The 16,815-nt window shown below is 32.2% G+C and overlaps 1 protein-coding gene across 3 annotated transcripts in view; it reads left to right on the top strand.

Annotated features, from left to right (window-relative positions):
• The window catches only part of LOC143052265 (orexin receptor type 2-like), a 98,073-nt gene extending 81,906 nt beyond the window's left edge, over nt 1–16,167 (top strand). For all 3 annotated transcript variants that reach the window (XM_076225276.1, XM_076225256.1, XM_076225265.1), the window contains 3 exons: nt 2,392–2,545; nt 8,607–8,725; nt 14,194–16,167. In XM_076225276.1, coding sequence (XP_076081391.1) covers nt 2,392–2,545; nt 8,607–8,725; nt 14,194–14,360 — 440 coding nt within the window. In that variant the 3' untranslated portion in view covers nt 14,361–16,167. The remainder of the gene's footprint in view (nt 1–2,391; nt 2,546–8,606; nt 8,726–14,193) is intronic.
• Nucleotides 16,168–16,815: the final 648 nt, after the last annotated feature.

Raw genomic sequence — 16,815 nt, 5'->3', positions numbered from 1 at the left:
CACAACATTTTTGAATTTAAGGTCCTCAATGCCCTTCAACTTTGTACTTGTTTGGCTTTATAACTATTTTGATCTGAGCGTCAATGATGAGTTTTATGTAGACAAAACGCACGTTTGGCGTATTAAATTATAATCCTGATACCTTTGATAACTATTTGTTTATCGAACATTGCTCCTTCCTGAACTAAAGTTCATGTAACAATGCACAGTTGGGAGTGTGCTTTCCTGTTAGTATCGTTATTTTTCCTTTTTATTCTTATTATAATGGTCACTTACACTCTTTTATATGCAGTTTTACAACCAACTATTGCGAAAAAAAGTTTGACGTGATCACTTGGCATATAAATGACAATGGTGACCGATAATTGATCCCCTCGAAGGAATTGAAATACTTACTTGTATTTGAATAAAATTAAGGGAAACATTCACCTCTTAACTTTTGAACTTACATTCTATGAACGAGGTACTGATTATATACATATGCACGGGTATGTCACAAACTTTTAGCATAATTTTTTTTAAAAACAGGAAAAGAAGTTTGTTGAAAATTGTGAGGTTTACGGTATATTTTCGTATATTTGTTTTGCAACATCAGTTGAAATGAAGTTAGTCGTTTAGACATTGTAGTCTTGTTCCCATTTTCAACGATAAATTATATAGATAAATACTCTTTGAGGTCAGAAATCGTCAGCAGTGTATACTAATATTAGTTACTTTTTGGAGGAATATTATTCAATTTTCACAAAGAAGAATTGTATTTAATGAAATGCACTTATAATTGATACACCACACCTTGATTTGTTATATCGAAATATTTTTATTAGGAACGATCACAATTATGCATAATTTTGTTCTTCAAGTGATATAAGTAAACACAAATAGAATTCCATTTGGGTTATGATAATAGTCAAAATTACTCGAAGATGTTCTCTGTGTATAGAACAGATTAACAAGCCAGTGGTTATCATTATAACTAATTACTTATGATAACGAAATGGGATATTTTCTTGATCACCCCTGATCATTACACAATAAACATAATGTGGTTATCTTGCAATAGACACAACAAGCGCTGAACAGCACTGAAATACCGAAAGGGTTTTGTGATAACATCCTGCTTTTTACTGATCTGTGTAAATAAATAAAATAAAATACGTGACCATTATAATAAAAATGTCATATTTTTCAGGATTAAGAAGGTTTTTTCTTCACAATAACAATAATTTCCACATGTATAGATATGTGACTGTTGATAGACATAAACAATTGCAACTGTAGATTATTCATGTAATTTACACGTTTTCTTCTCGTTTTCCTCGATCATTTAGACGTTTGTTTTGTAATAAAATTGAGAATGGAAATGGGGAATGTGCCAAAGAGACAACAACCCGACCATAGAAAAAAACAACAACAGAAGGTCACCAACAGGTCTTCAATGTAGCGAGAAATTCCCGCACCCGGAGGCGTCCTTCAACTGGCCCCTAAACAAATATATACTAGTTCAGTGATAATGAACGCCATACTAATTTCCAAATTGTACACAAGAAACTAAAATTAAAATAATACAAGACTAACAAAGGCCAGAGGCTCCTGACTTGGGACAGGCGCATAAATGCGGCGGGGTTAAACATGTTTGTGAGATCTCAACCCTCCCCCTATACCTCTAGCCAATGTAGAAAAGTAAACGAATAACAATACGCACATTAAAATTCAGTTCAAGAGAAGTCCGAGTCTGATGTCAGAAGATGTAACCAAAGAAAGTAAGTGTGTTCTAATATAATTTTTTTCCTCACTCAAAGATAAAGACGAAAAATCCCCTGTACCATTTATGTTGCGTCCGTTTTAAATTTTCTGGTATTCATAGTTTCAAAGGGAAACTTTAAAGAGTTTGATAGTTTGTTGTACTTATATATAAAAGACAACAGTAGTATAGAAGCTGTACTTATATATAAAAGACAACAGTAGTATATAAGCTGTACTTATATATAAAAGACAACAGTAGTATAGCGCTGTTCAAAAGTAATACATCTATTTAGATTAAAACATCCAGTATATTTTTATATGAAATTACAATCTCTTTGAAATTTCACGATCTCAATACAGATCGATGTTTAATAGTCCAGGGAAAAGAGTAAGCGTGTAAACTATTAAGTTCTCAGTACAATATTTGTGGACATTGCATTTCCTATTGATAAAGAACATGGTAATATTGAGTCGATAACTTGACTCTTCATTTAAAAACAATTTGAAAATGTATCACCTTAGAAGTCATCTTATATATATTTGATCAGTCTCGTTGGCTAGATAGCTGCAAATTTGGTATGATCAACATTAGAGTTTAACTCTTTCTTATTGTTATCATTGCTGTTATTCAAATCTTCTTGTCAATAGTTACAGCATCCTCCAGACCAATGATGGAGAGTAAGAAGATGAATATAGCTAATGACCAGCTTGCAGCAAGACGTAAAGCGGCACAAATGTTGATATCGGTTGTTGTGGCTTTTGCTGTATGTTACTTTCCAGTTCATTTGTTAAATATACTCAGGTGAGTAATGCTTGAGCCTAAAAAATGTGAGATAGCAATAGCTTTCAATCTATTTGCTGCAATATTGTACACATTATTGTTTTGTACTCGATTAAGAAAATATCCGATGAAATTCTTCATACATATAGGATTGAAGTTAGTTGATACAGACGGACATTTAATATTCTATTTACCATCTTATACGATAAATACCAACCATCTTATACAATAAATACCAAGACCTACTAATCATTGAAAGAACACGAATGTTATTCGATGTTTGTAACTTTAAAATAAATCTTACAAAATTATTTGGATATCATTTCTTTTAAAACAACATCGTTTTATTTCAGTGTAGTCTTACCATTTATATAGTAATCAATACCAGATGTAATTACTGTTTATAGTAAACATTAGTACAAATTAAAGGCTCGTGTTAAAAGCTTTCGCTAGCCATGGGACAAGTTTCTGATTTCTTCCAACAAACAAGCTTTTTAGTAAACAATAAATTTTTAAAAGTACATGTTTTGCACAGCATCGACAAGATCCTTATTTGAAATGTTTCACATTGTGCCAGCAATAAGTGCGACCATCAGTTAGCTATAAACAAATGTTCTTGTTGTTTCTAATAAGTATCTGGTCTGGTCTACGCAACATACTCGTAACCTTTTTATTAGTAAATATAAATCACAAAAATTATATTTTACTACAAATAAAAGCAGTATTAATTGGGAATATATATCCATTACATCATTTCTCCATTTTCGTTGATTAAAAAAAGGCACGATTTTAAAAGAATGGTTCAGTGGTAAAATAAATGCATGTGCAGGATAAACCTGATACTGTGAATATAGACTCTGCTTTGTCTTATATTAACACGACGAATCGGATTTTTAACGAATCACAAATAGCTTTTTTCAAGTCCTTGGTTTGCCCCGGACGAGGATTGAACATATGATATCCGATAACTGAAGAAATCCACATGTAGCTGAAGCAAGGGTCGCTATATTTATAATTCCAAAGATTTTGTTGTTAATATTGAATCGAGATTATAAATGAAATGTATATATATACAACTGATAAGTTATATATATATATATTTTTTTATTTTATAGTGATTAATTTATTATTGTCCATTGTCAATACTAAGTTTGGGTTTGGTTCATTAAACCTACACAGACTGCAAATATATTAACAAGTTACATAATTAAGACATTTCCAATATGAACAAGTATATATTTTATACACTTTGCTCAGACGGAAAATAATCAACCGTCACAAGAAGTACATTGTGTGCTTTTTTTTTCGAGGGGAAAATCCACTTGTTAAGAAGGTGAAGTCCGGCAGTTAGTGGCCGGCTGCCAAAACAGTTTCCGTGGAATAAATTATGAACCGTTCAACAAGTTTTTTTTTTTATTTTAATATGTTTCTGCTGATTACAAAATAGAGCCCAAGTCAAATATTGACTGATAGATTGCAAAATGGGCATACATCAATTTCATTTTTTTAGACGCCTCTTTAGTTCATATGTGATAAGCTCTAGAATACAGTAAATCTGTTTTTCTGTCAAAATTGGTAGCGGATTGTAATGCAATTTAATATATACCTACACATCTCTATAATTTACTTTCTTTCTTCTATTGAGAAAAAACCTGGACGATTAATCATGCTTAGTTTTTGTCCTCGCTGTTTTATGTATCAAGAATGGATTGACTATGTTACGCCTGTTTTCAAATTTGCGCACCTGTTAGGATTGATGTTCCGACAAAACGATTGGCATGATGAGTTTTAAATATGGGAAACTGCATCTGTAATGATAAAACCATTTTGTCTTATATTAAGGCGCTGCAATCGTTGAATAATTGAGACAAATCTTTTACGATGATCAGATAGCTTTTAAATGATTGCGTTTTTTTTTTATTTCATGGTAGGTAATCAAAACTAATGAAAGGAAGTAGAGAAGCCAAAATGGTTATTATTATAAATTTACATGTTTAATTACTTTAACTAAGATATCTTTTTATGACATTGGCTCATTATAGAATTAATTCATACAAACACAGCCTTTTATTCCCTCTTTTTGACGTATATAAAGCATGTAAAACAACATGCGAAGAATATGAAATTGCTTTCAGATAGGATTCCCTTTCTTTATTGCATATAAAAAAAAATCTCAATCTTGTAAAGAAGTATCTGTTTCAGTCGTAATTACCAACAAATAAGATGGTCTTAAAAGTATGTTATAGACGAACACCTCTTGTAAAATATATTCCTCTTACAATCGATCGTGTTATTTTCTCATCTGCATTTTGGAACTGTGCATCGCCATTTATGCTGGATGCTTCAAACATTACAGATACAAGCGGACAGCAATTGGTTAAATGTCCGTAACAAAAGTTAATTGAATATTTTCGAATAGTCAGTCAGTCATCTTCTCTATGTTCATTACATTGCATTGATATTTTAAAAAACGATAATTAAATACGTTTATTGTTTGTTACGTAATATGTGCAATTTAATTATCAAAATTAATTAAACGCAAGAAAATCAGATAGTGAAGAAATACGATACAACAATATTTGATTTTGTTTCAGTGTCTTAACCTTGATGAAACAATTATCATAACACTGCACATGTAATACTTGAACATATTCAATCGGTTATGTAAACAATTGACAGTAGATTTAACCTCCACCTCTGATACCAGTTAGCCAAATGATTTGAAGCTTGGCAAATGGTGTGTTAGGCAAATTATTCTCATTTCGTTTTGAATGATAAGAGTGAAAAATTTATACTGCAGATTTAGCTTATATCTTTGGTTCTAAAAATATATCTGAAAAATGAAACAGTAAGAGCAAACGTACATATGATAAAAGTGATTAAGGTGAAATCATATATCAACTGATATTTTCAGAAAAATAAGATAATATGTCTCTGAAATGTCCCCTTGAGGCAAATTATGCATATATGCATATTTTGGTTTAAACTGTATATGAGGAGAAACCTTAACAGTTTAACTTTGCAATGAGCTTTTTACCTGGTTTAAGTATTTTTGGCGAAAAATTGAGATTATTAATAGAAACTATAAATAGCCATTATGGTCAGTACGATAGGATCTACAAATAAATCAACATCATTGCAATCGTTAAGCCCCAGTCCCACTAGACCACGATCGCACCACGCTCACCGCGATCTAAAATAAATTTAGATCGTGGTGAGGTCGCGGTATGAGCGGCATGAAAATGTAAATTTTCGTTGCTTTCACGATCCTGCTACGTTCTCATTACGCTTCTACAACGATCCCACTACGATTATACCACGTTCTCACCGCGCTTATTCTGCGACCTCACTACGCTTGTCAAGATCTTTCTACGCTCATCACGTTCTCACTACGACCATTCCACGAGTTATCCGATTACAACACGATCTTAACACGCTTCTACTGCGATTATAGCACGTTCTTATCACGATTATACTACGTTCATACCGCGATCTTACTGCGTTCTCAGCAATAACGTCAATATCAATACAGTTCCATTCCTTCCATTTCTGATTAATACGTAGATTTCTCGGAAACAATACAGTCATTCCACCAAAATCTACTAGAACACGTGGGCGTGGAGGTAGGGGTTGATGTAGAGCCAGAGGGAGCTCTGATAGTAACGAATCCTTGGGTTAAAGTGATAAAAAATTGTTCAGTGCTCGGAGCACAAAAATCATGCTCGAAACATGAAATCCAGTATTTTGATTGTTTGATTTTTGAGTACAAAAAACTGACTCGAAAGTTTTATGACTTCAAGGCCTGATCAAGCAGAGATGATCATGTCGGACCGAACAATCCAACCTAAATTACAACCTGTTGCTAGTCCATAAAGCTCAAATGACGATATTTCAGTGAACGATAGCAGAGATGACACAGATGTGTCAATAGATATAGGAAGATGTGGTATGAGTGCCAATGCGACAACTCTCCATCCAAGAAACAATCTATAAAAGTAAACCATTATAGGCCCAGGTACGGGCTTCAACACCGAACAGCAAGCTACAAAGGGCACCAAAAATTACTAATGTAAAATCATTCAAATGGGAAAACCAACAGTATAATCTATATAAAAAAAGAGAATCATGGTTGAGCCATTAGAGAAAATGAAAAAGAAGTTCTAATTACATACAAACAAACAAAACCTTGAGAGATTTAATATATTTTATGTGAAAATGACAATGAGAATGATGGTCGTAGTATGAACGTAGACAGGTCGTAAGAGGAGCGTGATGAGGACGGCAAGGGCGTGCTAGAATCGTACTATGGGCGCGAACAGCGTGGTATAGTCGTAGTGGGAGCGTAGTTGGGTCGCGGTGAGAACGTGATGGTCGTAGTAAGGTCGTAATAACGTCGCTGTGAGATCGTACCGCAGTTTTTCCGAATAGAATCACGCTGTCGCTACGCTCTCGCTACGATGGTACAGCGACCTTCGCGATCTTACTACGATCTTAGTGCGCTCTCACTACGCTTCTATTATGACCTGATTTCGCCACGACCGCACCACGATTGTTTTGAACATGTTCAAAGTTGGCCACGCTCATCACGATCTTGAAGACCTCACCACGACCGTGATACGACCTTACTGCGATCTACACGCTCGTACTACGATCATCAAAATTGTCATTTTTTTTACAGATCGTAGTGCGATCGTGGCCTAGTGGGACTGGGGTATTAGGCGACTTCTTATATCAGTTGTTTATTCTCCTATAATAACGATTTTCACCATTTTTGCGCTATAATCTCGGATACGCGTACTATAACAGATATAGAGAAACGGAATTAAACACATATGTCAAATTTTCGAATTCATCAAGAAACTCCTTTTATGGGTCATTGTCCTTCAAAACCATTACACCTATTTTACACGGTTTGTTTGGCAATAATGATCTTATTGTTTGGACGAGGCGCGTTTTTGACGTAATGAATTTTAAACCTGATGTCTTTTGTTATCTATTATTCATGTGTTTCTTTGCCTAATATGTTCTCCTATTTATTTGTATTGTAGTCCTGTATTATTATGTTGTCATTTTAATGTTATATTTAACAATGCCATCAAAGTGCGAGGTTAGGCATGCCACAAAACCAGGTTCAATCCACCATTTTTTTTCTTTAAAAATGTCCTGTACCAAGTCAGGAAAAAATGACCATTGTTATATCATAGTTCGTTTCTGTGTGTGTAATATTTTTACGTTGTGTTTCCGCTGTGTCGTTTGTTTTCTCCTATATTTGAGTGTGAATTCACATTACTATAAGACGTGTCACGGTACTTTCCTATCCCAAATTCATGTATTTGGTTTTGATGTTATATTGGTTATTCTCATCGGATTTTGTCTAATGCTTAGTCCGTGGCTGTGTGTGTTACATTTTAATGTTGTGTCGTTGTTCTCCTCTAATATTTAATGCGTTTCCCTCAGTTTTAGCTTGTTACCCCGATTTTGTTTTTGTCCATAGATTTATGAGTTTTGAACAGCGGTATATTACTGTTGCCTATATTTATACAAAATATTAACAGTTTTTCAATTGTTTAAAGATCGTAAAATATGTGAACAAAGCTGATTTTCTGAATCAACTTCTTGATAATGTAGCAGTCAATGCCCGAAAACAACACTATTTGATCAATTTTAGACTTCTTTTACAATTATCTCCAAAAGACATTAACTGTAAAGTGCAAAAATGAATAGCATGACTAATTCTAAGTTTAAAATAAAGTTAAGGCAATAAGCCATTGAATTACATCAAGATGGTTTTTACTATTGCATCTTTTCTAAGATGAGCATTTTGGGTTTCTGCGACTTTTTATTTTTAATTTGCGTATGCAATAGTTGTTTACGTCAAACTGTAATACACTGTATGATTTTCATGTCTCTTTCGAAGTGCCAATATATTGGGTTTTATTTTTTTTAAAAAAGCATTTTATTTTAAGTATCAAGAAATATTTTCTTTTTAGTTAAAATGATCGAATCCAAATGGTTAAGATATTGTTTTTTTAGAATATTTTTGTGAATTTATGTGTAAAGGCATAATATATATATGTTGTAGGTATGCAGGGGTTCACAAGTCCATACCAGAGAATGGTTTTAGAGCTTACAATTACATTGCACATTGGTTGCCTTATCTGAACAGTTCCACAAATCCAATCATTTATAACTTTATGAGTGGTAAGTACAGTTCTAATATTTTATTATTTCGTTGCTACGAGATGAGGCGGTTTTTAATTGCATCAAAATTATTATAAAATGTCTATCTCTAATTTTCAGAAAAATTCATCATTACTTTTCATAATGTCCTGCATATTTGACAGGTTGTTGAACTACGCCATAAAATGTCAATCAAAATGAAATTATATTTCAACTGATAAATACTTAAACACAATTAGATCTTCGGGTTTAAAAATAAGTTTGATTATTCTTCCTTTCTAAATAAAGACAAGAAAACACAATAACTAGTCGAATATGACATAATTTCATTATTTCATTATTCCTAATGCAAATAAAATAACTAAAAACAAAACAACATGACGAAAGTCCATTAATTTAAAGTTTATTGTAGTTTATCATTGATAAACAAAGTTGAGATGCGACGGCAGACATATCTTGTTCAATATTTTATCATTGCGCAAAGACCTTTGTTGTCATCCGACTGATGATAACGTTTTACATTGAATTTTAGTTTCAGATACATGATTTTCCATACGTTGTTATTGCCTTGGAATTAGCTTTTAGTAACTGCGAGTAATCTCCCATCTAATTTCAAAATCTTATGTCAAATATAAGTAGACAATATATGCTGGTCCGAGACCACAATTATTTCGTAGAGCATTTCTTTGAGAAGATAAATGAAAAATAAAAAAAATCCAACCTGCGCTTTCTCAATGATATTTTTGCAGTGTGTTGTACTATTTTATCATTGCGCAAAGACCTTTGTTGTCATCCGACTGATGATAACGTTTTACATTGAATTTTAGTTTCAGATACATGATTTTCCATACGTTGTTATTGCCTTGGAATTAGCATTTAGTAACTGCGAGTAATCTCCCATCTAATTTCCATACGTTGTTATTGCCTTACAAATTCAAATGACGTCATTTTTTCGTCATTTTTCAGTTTCAAATAGGACGTCACTTGGCGTAGAGGTTTAAACTTATTCGGATGTGTCTACTTTTGTGTTTCAAATGTCTGGTTATGTAAATGTATTTAAGTTGTTTCCTGTAATTAGTTAATACTTCAGTTTTATCATGTACATCTTTTGAATATTCATTTTATAAAATTTACTGTTTGCAAAAGTATAAATTATTCTAAATTATAGGGATTTTCTGGTAACTAACAGAAAACCCTTGCCGTTTTTGGCACAACCTTTTTGATCTTTTGGTCCTCGATGCTGTTCGGCTTTGTACTCGTTTCGGCTTTCAAACTTTTGTATCTGGGCGTCACACGTAGGTCTTGTGTGGACAAAATACACTTCTGGCGTATTAAAATTTTGAACTTGTTGTCTTTTGTTGGCTGTTGTTCGTGTGATTCTTTGTCAATTGTGTTCTCCAATTTATTTATATTGTAGTCCTGTGTTGTCATTTTGATGTTATATTTCACATGGCCATAAAAGTGCGAGGTTTGGCATGCCACAAAACCAGGTTCAACCCACCATTTTTTCCTTTAAAAATGCCCTGTACCAAGTCAGGAATATGGCCATTGTTATATTATAGTTCGTTTCTGTATGTATTACATTATAACGTTGTGTCGTTTGTTTTCTCTTATTTTTGAGTGTAAATTTACATTGCGATAAGACGTGTCACGGTACTTGTCTATCCCAAATTCATGTATTTGGTTTTGATGTTATATATATATGTTATATTTGTTATTCTCGTGGGATTTTGTCTATGTGTGTTACATTTTAGTGTTATGTCGTTGTTCTCTTATATTTAATGCGTTTCCCTCGGTTTTAGTTTGTTACCCCGATTATGTTTTTTGTCCATGGATTTATGAATTTTGAACAGCGGTATACTACTGTTGCCTTTATTTGTACTACTTTTGGGACAAATTGTATCAAAATTATAGAAAACTTCATCGGCTCTAACTCAAAATATGGACAATTTTATGTTAAGGGCGTCTTGAAATCTTTTGACAGCTTCCGAAGTGCTATTTTTCAACCTTTTTCAGCTGGACCAAATCACTACTTTCCTTTAAAATTCTGAACCCACATTTTTTTACAGTGTAATTGCACCCCCTTTCTTGCAATTTGAGACATTAAACATGGAGAAATAAATTTGGAAGAGTTATAAAAATTAATGGCAAGTAACCCACTGTCAACACTAGGGACTATATTTGTACAACGAAAATCAAAGGACGACAATTGTGGTCTCGGACCTAATAGGATAGAAAGAGTTGACCAATCTTATAAAAACTTTGAATGACTACAGATTAATAAATTATAACACTGGTTACAAAGTTTCATAACAATAGGATATATATTATAGACAATATGTTAAATTCTATACTCATCTTTGCGTATTAAATTTTGATGTTAAAATTGAAATATTTCAACTATCAACATTTGGGGCTTCAAAAATTAAAATATTGCAAAATAATACTTTTTAAATGCCTTAATATATCATTTATGTACTTAAAGCAATAGAGTACTCATTTGATTTATCAGACTTAGCATAATTATTCAAAAGTAAAATGTATATGAGCCTGCGCCTAAAAATTGAGGTTTTTCAATGAAGGGGGCCTTACATGAAGATGCAATTTTTTCCAGTAATTTTAAATTTGTAAAGCTTTTTGGTTATAAATAATTCTTACATATGTATTGAATGTACTTTAAATGGAAAGAAAAGTTACAATTAACATATTATATTAGTTTAAAAGGGTCTTAGGCCAAGTAAGACTGTAAAAAATTTAGGGTCAGTTTAGGCCGTGCCACATATTTACATTAAAAAATACATTTTGAGACAATTGTGGTCTCGGACCTGCTATGGGGGTTAAACAAAACATGAAAACACACATGTTTTCCCTCTCACGCTATTTAATATCTAAATGGTTTCCTTGTTTAAATATATCGTAAGATTGGTAGGTGAACAAAAGAAGTAGAAGATACGAAAAGAAAAAATCAAATCTATACTGTTATGTTTTTAGTTCGGAGCTCGTTATTTTTGTTATACTTTTTAAAATTAAATAGCTAAAGCATTTTGTTTTTATCCTGATGAACACAGTATTATATTTTTTGGATACCTAAACAAAGAATTAAAAATATGTATTTTCAAATTCCACAATTATATGTTTGTTATGAAAGGTGTTTTTTATAAACTTTAGGGGTTGTCAGAGACATGTCAACAAACAGGTCACGTTAGAGCAACAATAGATATCAAAATCACATGTGTTGTGAATACTGGTTTGCTTCATTGAGTTTCTCGCCTATAAATTAATAACTTGCATGCTTTCAGATACTAAAATGGCAAAAAATGAAAGATTTGGTTAGAGTATCTCACTTTAAAATCCATCCAGGACATTTGTTCTAATTACACTGCTCTGAATAAACGATTGTTTTTGCAACATACACTGCTCTTGAAGCGTAACGGTTAAAACATGCATTTAAAATTATTTCTAAATATCATTGGAAGAAAAAAACTTTATATTGCTCCATCACACGAAAGTTTTATCATGATAAATATGTAAATACACAATGATGTTGAATGTTAGATAAAAGTACTAAAAAGGTTCTATGGATAAAAGTTAATTTCGAACACATTAAAAGTGCAAATGAGACAAATCTGTGGCGGCTTTTTTATGTGGAACATTGTACATTGGTCTGAAGAGGCGACGAGAAACAGACATCTGTATTACTGAGTAGGCGCTTCAATATCTAATTTCATGTTTACGAAGAATCCTGACATTTAACTGTTGGTTATTGTTCATTTATAACTTTCACAAGTATTTTAATCTGACAGTTAATTCCTTCGTTAAAACAATAATATGTCACGACATCGCAAATGATTTCAAGTAGATAAATAAAAATTCCATTTTATCATGATTTTGTTTTTAAATTATTCCATATTTCTGCACAGTCATTTGGCTAAAACATTTGTTTTTGTCATCATATTCAGTTTTAAAAAATATTATTTGTACCAAAGCGAACTACAGGAATTTAGTGTTTCTAAGATAACAGCTTTAGAACTAAATACCACCATAATCAAAAGACAAAAACGCTTACAACAAACTACCACACCACCCCGAAAAAACCCTCTCAAAATAGACATACACAATTAAAAAAAAACACGAAGGAAAAATAACATCCAACATAACATGCATAACAAATGCACTAAAAATCAATGAGAAAATACAATCATCATCACACAACAAAATGTAAGCGAAGATATTTATGATGTGGTAGGGTAGATCAGTTCTATCTACGGCATTCGTCATAGATATGTCATATCAAAACTAATAAAAGGAAGCAGCATGTGCTTTCCTTGTTACAACATGCTCTTTAATTGGTTTAGGATATATACTTTATTGGTGAATGGTGTTTTGAATGATCAAGAAATTTCTGCCTTAGTGTTTTTAATAGGATATATTAATCCATTGTGTTTTAAAATAGTTTTTTTTAAAGGAGGGGACATATTGGTTTACTCTTGTTTCTCGGTGCATCCATCTGTCCGCTTATACATTTCTTCAGCAAGTGTCTATGTTTTTCTTCCTTTTGGTTGAAGACTGTCAATTATTGTTGTCGTTATATCATTCTTTTCCCTCGAATTGACCTTGAACTTCCCGAATGACACTTATCATCGAATGTGTTCTTGTCATGTCTTATCTATCTCGGCCAGAACAAGTTATTTGTTATAAGTAAATGACGCCAAGTTTGATTTGATTTCTTGGAAATTCCGAAAATGGTTTTCTCCTTAAATGCACTACTTCTTTCTTGCCGTTTATTTTCTACATAAAACGTCGTGTTCAAATGTGAAATATTTTGGGGTTGTCCTTTTTTTACGATTACACGAAGTCATATCTTGTTTATTAAATGGAGGGTTTGAATAAGTGTGCAATTATTACATACATTAACTTTCTTCTTGATTTTCTTTATAGCGCAAAATTTCTTGGCTAAGATAAATTTGAACCATAACAATTTAAAAAGACCGTGACAAAAGGTGAAATCCTACAGTAAAACATGCTCCAAGATAGTACAATAAAACACAAAATAACCAACACGCAAGCAAATCATTACAAAGCATATTGTTTTTACATGGTGAATGGTCACGTCTGGCTATGATTCACATCAAGCAAATATGTCTTTAAGCAACTACCAAAGGTCAACCATTTGCATTATGAAGTCGTTAAAACATTATATTTTTTACAGCTTTTCTTTAAATGAATTTTTGCTGTTGGTTATAAAACATGAATTTGATGACTTGTTTTCAACTGTCAGCTCTTCGGAACATGTTTTATAACCATTAAGATGCTATGGTTTCAAGTCCCTCAGGCAAATTTGACCGTGAACCAACATTTATAAGTGTTTTTGTTTTATTTCTTCAGGAATGGACAACCCGATTTTATTATGTATTAAGATTCTTTTTAGTTATATATCTGCTTATTGTTTATATTGTTGTTTTTTGTTTTTGTTTTTTTTTATTTTTAAGCTAAATTCAGGAAAGAGTTCTTTCTAGCATGTCGGTGTTCATACAGAATAACAGAGAGAAGTTCAAGCAGACCAGGAATGACCTTCTCAAGTACACATTACAGTAACCATGAAGGTCAACGACACAGTTGTCATACTGAGCAGATTTCCTTGACAACAGTCAGATAAAACTATTTATATTGATGAACTGTTGTCATTGTTATTCAGCATATCATACGAAGGAGGTGTAATAACACAAATGTGTATGTCCTTACCTCGAAACTTTTTGGCGAAATATTTTTCTATAATATCAACGCAAGTTTCCCTATTTTAACGATGACATGTATTGCAATAGTCGAGTAATCAAATATTAAATCAGTCATATTTACTGACAAGTGATAATAAAACATACGCAACCGATAGTGCACTGATAACTGTTATCTCTCACTCCAAACACCTCCAAACGTATGAAGAAAAAAATCGAGGAACATTTTGTTCACATTTTATACTAAGATTAGTTCTTATCCACATTTTTCCAAGACAGATTTAAAAATAATGATTATGATCAGAGATGTTTTCTCTAGAGATAGTTTCACGTAAGACTACACTACTACAAATGATTTGTAAAGTTTGATCTTAATGGTTCACCTATAAATAGATTTTTAGGGGAAACATTGGTTATCCCGCGTCCTAGATCCCGGAGTAGTTCCACGACACATACATTCCAAACAAAAAGGCCAAATCTGCGATTTGAAGTTATGTCAATATCAAATATATAGTGCTTTGAAAGATAACATATCACATCTGATCAATTTCCGGTGATAAATTACTTTTTAATGAAAATGATGGTGTACTCATTTTTTGTCTGTACAATTACCATTTTACGGTACAAACCTGTTATGTTTTCTGTAATCATATACAATTCTTGTCAAATGATTTTGGTAACTGAATCATTTATGTTGAACGAAAGTTTTATTTATTATTTCAGACTGTAAAGATCACATGGTTAATTTATTAATGTTTTGTTTGTAAAATATCCTGCACTTGGTTATTCAGAATCATTGTACTGTGTTGATATATCATACCTAAATGATCGCCATGCACTGTTGATAGTTGTCTTATTAGCACTTTTTTTTATACAAAAGGCTATTGAGAAATCAACACAAGTATCGAAGATTATATAACCGTTTTGAATTCCTTTTGCGTTCTTCCGTTATTTTCAGCATTCCCAGTGTACAAAATCAACAGACGTTTTCCTGAATCTTATCAGATTTTTGAAATCCCGTGTAAATTTAAGGAAGCCTACAACAGCTATGATCACAATTTATAGTTATTTTAAGATTCCTTAAAGTACGTAACTGAGACAACAGTACTACAACAATAAAGAATAGTAAGACATCTAGATGTCAACATAAGATATTCGACAAACAAACGAGTATCTATAACCATAAGGAAATTTCGGATTCCCCTTTTCCTTGTAATATAGTTTCTGTCACATTCAAATTCAACACGGGTTCATCATTTGGATATCTATGAAATCAGTTACTTCTAAGTGAAATTTTGAAATGTTCATGCTTCCATCTCGAGATAAGTACTTCAAGTATACGGTTAACGTATTATAGTCTTATATGATGCCAATTAAGGAAGTATCGAACAAAGGTATCTCATAGATTGAACGACGGTAATTGTATATTTTGTATTAATATATGTTTGGTGGCTGTCTACAATAATATGAAAAAAATATATTTAAGTTGTAAATACTTCTTTTGGTAACCGTCTAATAGATTCATCATTAACGTATTTAGAAATTTAGCACCAAAATGTCCTATACTGTATGCCTTTTGCTGATCTACGTTTCAATAACAGTGATGACTGGACTTCATAACATCAAGGTTAAATAATTTCCCTTTTCCCAGTTGGATTCTAATTGTGATATACATGTATTAAGTGTTGTAAATGTGACAATATTACAATAAAGTAGTTGTTATTTTGTGACTTAATGTGTTTAAAAAAAGGTATAACATGAAATAGAGAGATTTAATGTACAATAAATCTGACTAAAACGAGAAAGTGGTTAAATCATCTTATTGTTTACACCGGAGGGAAACACGACAAAATGTTATGGTCAAATAGATATAGGAAGATGTGGTGAAAGTGCCAATGAGACAACTCTCCATCCAAATAACAATTTATAAAAGTAAACCATTATAAACCATAGATATAATAGCCAACAATTTTCAACTTTCAAGTAGAACGAACTACCGTACTACGAATGTCGTTCGTGTGGAGCAAATAAACTAAAAAGCTATTCGCCGAAAAGTATTTATTGACATCCGATAACAAGCATTAAATTTATTTAAAAGTTTAATACATGACATTAAATGCGCATTTATGAATAAATACTGTAAATAATTTGTGAATAGCACATGTATCTACATGCACTTCATCATGTTACAGGCTAATAGTTTCGCTAATTAAACTGGTCTAAGAGCAAACTCTGCTCTTGACAATTCCAGTTTATTAAAATACGGGAAATCAGAAAAACCTGAGACAAAAACTTTGTGTTGTATGTCGTTCACTAACACAGCTTTTCTTGTACAGTATATGATGTAGCAATTATTACACTCACAGTCTGTGAATATTA

Source organism: Mytilus galloprovincialis, chromosome 1, assembly GCF_965363235.1.
Source record: "Mytilus galloprovincialis chromosome 1, xbMytGall1.hap1.1, whole genome shotgun sequence".
In the NCBI taxonomy this organism is placed as follows: Eukaryota; Metazoa; Mollusca; class Bivalvia; order Mytilida; family Mytilidae; genus Mytilus; species Mytilus galloprovincialis.
The sequence above is the reverse complement of the archived record's forward strand: the minus strand, read 5'-3'. Positions and strand labels throughout refer to the sequence as shown.